Genomic DNA, 5,713 nt, shown 5'->3' with positions numbered 1-5,713 from the left:
CGAGGACCGAACGCTAGCGGCAACCGACCGGACGCAGGAACGCAGCGTCCGATCGAGTACAGAAAGGTTCCAGAGCGGCATATCTGTGACCGAACGCGTCCGGTGGCAGGCGACCGGACGCTAGCCAGTGTCGATCAGCATATTGCCGGCTGAACGGTCGGGACGACCGGACGCGTCCGGTCAGGACGATTCAGCATCCGGTCAGTAGCAGTTTCGCGGGAATTCGACCCCAATGGCTACTTTCTCAGTGGGGCTTATAAATACAACCCCCAACCGGCCATTTGAGTAGAGTGGAGCTGAGGAAACATACCAAGGGTGTTGATACACCATTTTAGTGATCTCCAGTTGCATAGTGCTTAGTGTTTCATCAGGTGATTAGCGTAGGTGCTTTGCGAAGTGCTTAGGTTGATTAGACCACCACTTATGCGCTTGCTCTAGGTTTAGGCCTAGTGTTTAGTGAGGTTTACATACCTCTTACCACCCGGTGCTTGCGAGCACAATTGTTGTACATCGGAGGGGCTTGAAGTCTTGCGAGATCACACCAACCGCGTTTGTGGTGTGGCCGCCACCGTGTATTGGAGGGAACAAGGCCCGCGGCATTTCGGCCGGAAGCTTGATAGTGAAGACGGCGGGGAGCATCCGGGAGAGGCTTGCCGGAAGGCACGTCGGAGACCCACTTGCGCGTGGGGAAGGCCCGAGGCTATCCACGGAGTTACCCGACCGGGAGCTTGACCCTTGCGAGGGATTCCTTGCGAGGGGCTCCAACGAGGACTAGGGGGAAGCTTGCGCGCTTCTCGATACCTCGGTAAAAATACCGGAGTCGTCGACGAGAGTTTGCATATCTCTACCTTGCTCTTCAGCTTCCGCATTTACATTGATTACTTTACTACATTTGCGGTAGAGATAGCAACACACTAGCAAAACCGTAGTTGCCCATTTAGATAGTTTATCGTTTGCATAGGTTTTGCTAAGGTTAGAAAAGGAGGCCATAGTTTAGAGTTAGAATTTTTAAGTTGCCTAATTCACCCCCCCTCTTAGGCGTCACGGTCCCTTCAGTTATCCCCGCCGTGATTCAGCTATTGGTGGTCATCCCTGCCAGGATCCGGGGCCTAGAGGCCCCCACCTCTAGCTAGCACTCCCTAACCCCAACGACTTTGATGGAGAGGAGGCCAAAGTCTAGCGCCTCCGTGTCATTGCTTCCTCCTCCAACCAAGGAGACCACTGTGTGGATCTCGTGACCAAACAAAAAGGCAGGGAGGGAAGACGTAGCAAGGGTGGAGCTCAGTATGATCTGGTGGGCCATGGTGGTGGAGGAGCGGTGTTGGACAACAATGAGCACCAGTGGGGGCAACATGACACCTAGATGATGGGATTGGTGGCGGGCTTAGAAGTAGGCATGGCGGCGGTCTCAAGAGTGGCCTTGTCAGCAGAGCCATTTTTTTTTATTTTTTTCTGATTTTCGAAGGTGGGCATATTGCCCGTCTCCGCTGTATTGGATTAACAGTGATGTTGTTCTGGAGGTGGAAGGTGCTGCCACCTCCGGAACTATTTTGGACCGTGTTTGTTATTGTTTATAGTAGTAGTGAGCCTTGTATTCCCGTGACCCATTATAACATGTCTAACACATTTTTAGCATACTTTTTAGTCATAGATTACGGACTCGTCCTCTTCCTGCTTAATCATATTCCCTTTGCGTTTCCAATACCATTTCGGCAACCAAACATGTCGATAAATTTCTGTGTACGAATTAGTACAACAAAAAAACATAAAGAAGCAGATTCCATATAGAGCAGAGCTACCTACGACGTATCCGTGGAACCTAGTCATTGATTGCACTCTTAACTGAAGAAAACTATTGGCTCATCACCTACAAAAACAAAACGAGTAAGTAAACAACCGGCAATCATAAAACACGTTCTTTTTTGTTCGGAAACACCAATGAGCAACGCTTGTAACTACTTGCAGACAGTGAGATTAGAGGCCTGTCCAAGAGGGAGAGAAAAGAATCTATCGCTGACTGGTCAGCCTCAATAATAGGTAGCTAAAGGCTTGTTCATGTGTAAGGTTGGATAACGAGCTGGCTCGGCTTGACTCAGCTCGGCTCGTTCTGACTCATTAAGATAACGAGTTAGCTCGGCTCGGCTCGTTATCCTAACGAGCCAGAAAGCCAGCTCGGCTCGGTTCGTTAAAAGCTCGAGCTGGCTCGTTAAGCTCGCGAGCCAGGTATAAAAAATACACAAAATATAATATTTGCATTTATCTAAAGTTTGAGAATAATAATAATATAAAAGAAATACATCTAGAACAGTTACCAGTCAATTTATAGGGTCTAGACCAGTTAACAGTTAATTGTAAAATGCAAGACATGAAGTAATACAAAAACTAATATAAGTTTTGATACTTTTTTCCTAAAAGCTTTGCTCGTTTAGCTCGTGAGCTGGCTCGAGTTGGCTCGTTATAGCTAACGAGCTAAAACTTTGACTCGGCTCGGCTCGTTATCATAACGAGCCGAGCCGAGCCGAGCCAGCCACAAGCCGAACGAGCTAACGAGCTTGAAGTTTTTCGTCCAGCCTTATTCATGTGCATGCATGGTTTCCCAAGAAATATATACTCGTACTTATATCACAAGCAGGTACTGTGCATCTCCCGGTCACGCTCTTTCTTTAACATCTACTCTCGGCAGTAGTCGGCAGCCAATTGTTAGTACGTTGCCATCACATGCATGTGCACATACATATATGTATATAAATACATCCATGTATAAGCGCTAAATGCAAGCCTCAACTCACAGTCCTTAGCTTACCCTGCCTTGGAAACTTCAAACTCGATACAGAGAGAGAGATCATGTGCCAAGAGAAGAAGTCAGGGGGCTGCGGCAAGTGGCTGCACCGTTTCAGCCTCCACTTCCGCGTCGCCGGCATAGGCTTGGCGGCGGTGGCCGCGGTGGCCATGGCCACGGCGAGCCAGTGCACCGTCTACGCCGACTACGGCGCGCGCCCGCGCACCGTCACGTACAGCGACTTCCATGCCTTCGTGTACGTACACCAGACCAGAGAACTCAAAATCCATTGCCGCAAGTACCTGCACAACATTTGTACATTTGCGGCTGTGATGCAGGTACCTGGTGGCGCGGCGACCTCCATTGCCACGCTGCTAGAGGCAGTAGCCCTGTTCCTCAGCTCGAGGAAGAAGGGCAGGAGAAAGACAGCCTGGAGGGTGCTCATGCTGCTCCTCGGCGCCGTCGTGCCCGCGCTGCTCTACACGTCCGCCGGCGCGCGTTCGCCGTCAGTTGGGACGTCTCCTACTACTTGGAGCCCAGTGGGCGGCGCTTCAGCGTCTGCCACAGCAGCGTCGGCGGCGGCCGCTTCTGCGAGCAGGTGCACGTATCCATGTGGCTCGCGCTCGGCGCCGCCTTGGCCGTGTCCATTGCTGAGTTCCTGACCACATTGCGATGGTGCCATGGCTGTGGGTTGGGTTCGGACTCTGGCTCTGACTCGGACTCGGATTCGAAGTCTGTCTGTGGGCATGGGTGCCATTGCAAGCATTAGGATGTGCCATATTTTTTGCTTTTGAATTTGTTGGTAAATCAATAATTGTAAATCAATGGCTTGTTTACCCTTTGTGATTGTTTGGCCACAAGTCGTCATGTAGCTTTTTTTTTGGTTAAAAAAAAAGCATGCAACTGTGTGCTAAGTGTACTGCAAGAAAGGAAAATAATTCAAAGTGGACTGGACCAAACAGAGGGGGGTTAATTGATCCGTCGGCCTGTCAGTTCCCAAAGCATGTTGGGCCGTCACTTTGAGTTGCAAAGCAAGTGCTGGGCCGTCAGTTTGACTCATGAATGCATAATTCTGAGCAGAGATGTTAACAATATATATACTACTACTATGAATTAACCATGGAACCTAATCATTGCTAATACCCTAATACTCTACGCAAATTTGTTGGCTTGCCAAGCAAACTAAGCGATTTAGTGAGTAAACTAGTGGCGAACCGCCGTCGATATAATATGCAAGTATGTAACAACTAGTAGAATCAAGTGAGATTAGATGCTAATCCACTAATTAGTCATTACCAAGAAGGCAAGAAAGCAAAACGGAGGTGAGCTCGTCGTGCTAACGAACGTTAGTTGAGCGTGCAAACATGCCGCCTACAACCACTCCCGTTGACCTTCTCTTCATCATCCACTTGTTAGTTGTCACCAAATGCTCATATATGTATATATACATCTACGCGACAGCTCAAGCTAGCTAAGGCTCAACAAGCTAAAAGTCAACAATCGAGCTTCTAACAAGCTAGCTTGCTCATCCATCCATCGATCGGCGCACGTCAACCATGTACGACGAGGAGAAGAAGGAATCCAAGTGGGCGACGGCGGTGAGCATCGCCGGCCGCATCGCGGGCATGGGCCTGGCGGTGGCGGCGGCGGTGCTGATGGCCACGGCGAGCCAGTGCACCGTGTACGCGGCTTATGGCGCGCGGCCGCGGACTGTCACCTACAGCGACTTCCCGCCCTTCGTCTACCTGGTGGGCGCCGCCTCCATTGCGGCGTTCCTAGAGGCCATCGCCATCTTCCTCGTCGTGTGGAAGAAGGGCAAGGACAAGACGGCCAAGGTGCTCATGCCGTTGCTGGGCGTCGCCGTGCCCGCGCTGCTCTACTCGGCGACCGGGGCCGCGTTCGCGGCGGTGTCCGACATGTCCTACTGCTCCGCCAACGGCAGGCGCGTCAGCGTCTGCGCCGGCGGCATCGGCGGCAGCAACTTCTGCAGCCAGGTGCATATCTCCGTCTACCTCTCGCTGGCCGCGGCCGTCGCCGTGTCCGTCGCCGAGGTGATCAGGGGCGTCGGAGGCTCGGCGTCCGGTGGAGATTCGGACTCGGACTCCAGCTCCAGCTCTGAGTCCGGCGGTTGTGACCATGGGTGCCATCACAAGCATTAGGTTTTGCGTTTTGGACCATGGCGTGGCTTCATTTCATCTTCTGAATTCATTTCCATTGGTGGGCCTTCTGTATTGTATACGTACCAACAGTGTCATGGATAAAAATGCTATTGGAATATGCATTGTGATAGATGTCATCTTGGACTCCTTTTATAGTTTTTTTAACGAAATTTTGCGTGCAGAAGTAGCTCTGGCAATTATCATTCCCTCACTTAGTTACTCCGGTCACAAATAAGCAACATGTATGGCCTATGTACACTTTCTTGGTAATAATGTTATAAAGCATCGCGAAAACAATACTATTTGTCAATAAAAATCAACACATTTACAAATTTCCAAAATTAATTAATACCGTGATACGCAGTCCTCTTATGAATATTCAAAGTAAAAATTATCCAAATTGAACAAACAGAAAGTACCTTATAATATTGGAATGTAGACCATAACATAGTTGCCCAAGAAGGAAAACAGAAGATTTTGTGGAATACCGAAAATAAGTGATGTGTACTTGGCCTCTAAAAAATAATCTTGACTACTACCTCGATTTTATAGTTTATAAAACATCGCAAAAACCTAGTCGCGGAACTATTCCACACAAATTCATTAATTTTTTAATATCAAAATGAAGAAATATAAAATAATTTGTGAAACAAAGTTTTTATTTATAATTATTCATAAAACACAATATGGCGTACTTGTGACTATACGGAATCCCTGGCCAAAGGTCAAAAGTAATATATAATATACACTGAAAATACACCCTCAACGACTGTTA

General features: G+C 48.9%; 1 protein-coding gene and 1 pseudogene across 1 annotated transcript; both read left to right on the top strand.

Annotated features, from left to right (window-relative positions):
• The first annotated feature begins 2,844 nt into the window (after nucleotides 1–2,844).
• On the top strand, nucleotides 2,845–3,548 carry LOC136531530 (CASP-like protein 1U4; annotated as a pseudogene).
• A 723-nt stretch (nucleotides 3,549–4,271) lies between these two features.
• Nucleotides 4,272–5,076, top strand: LOC136531529 (CASP-like protein 1U3). The gene has a single exon (XM_066524179.1). It carries the CDS (start codon nucleotides 4,336–4,338, stop codon nucleotides 4,936–4,938), a length of 603 nt encoding a protein of 200 aa, XP_066380276.1. The 5' UTR covers nucleotides 4,272–4,335; the 3' UTR covers nucleotides 4,939–5,076.
• Nucleotides 5,077–5,713: the final 637 nt, after the last annotated feature.

Source organism: Miscanthus floridulus, unplaced genomic scaffold (assembly GCF_019320115.1).
Source record: "Miscanthus floridulus cultivar M001 unplaced genomic scaffold, ASM1932011v1 fs_366_2_3, whole genome shotgun sequence".
Lineage (NCBI taxonomy): Eukaryota > Viridiplantae > Streptophyta > Magnoliopsida > Poales > Poaceae > Miscanthus > Miscanthus floridulus.
This window is presented reverse-complemented; position numbering and strand designations above follow the sequence as displayed.

Bases quoted from the DNA above. Each gene is read 5' to 3' on its own strand.
- LOC136531529 (XM_066524179.1), top strand. From the start codon at position 4,336: ATGTACGACGAGGAGAAGAAGGAATCCAAGTGGGCGACGGCGGTGAGC.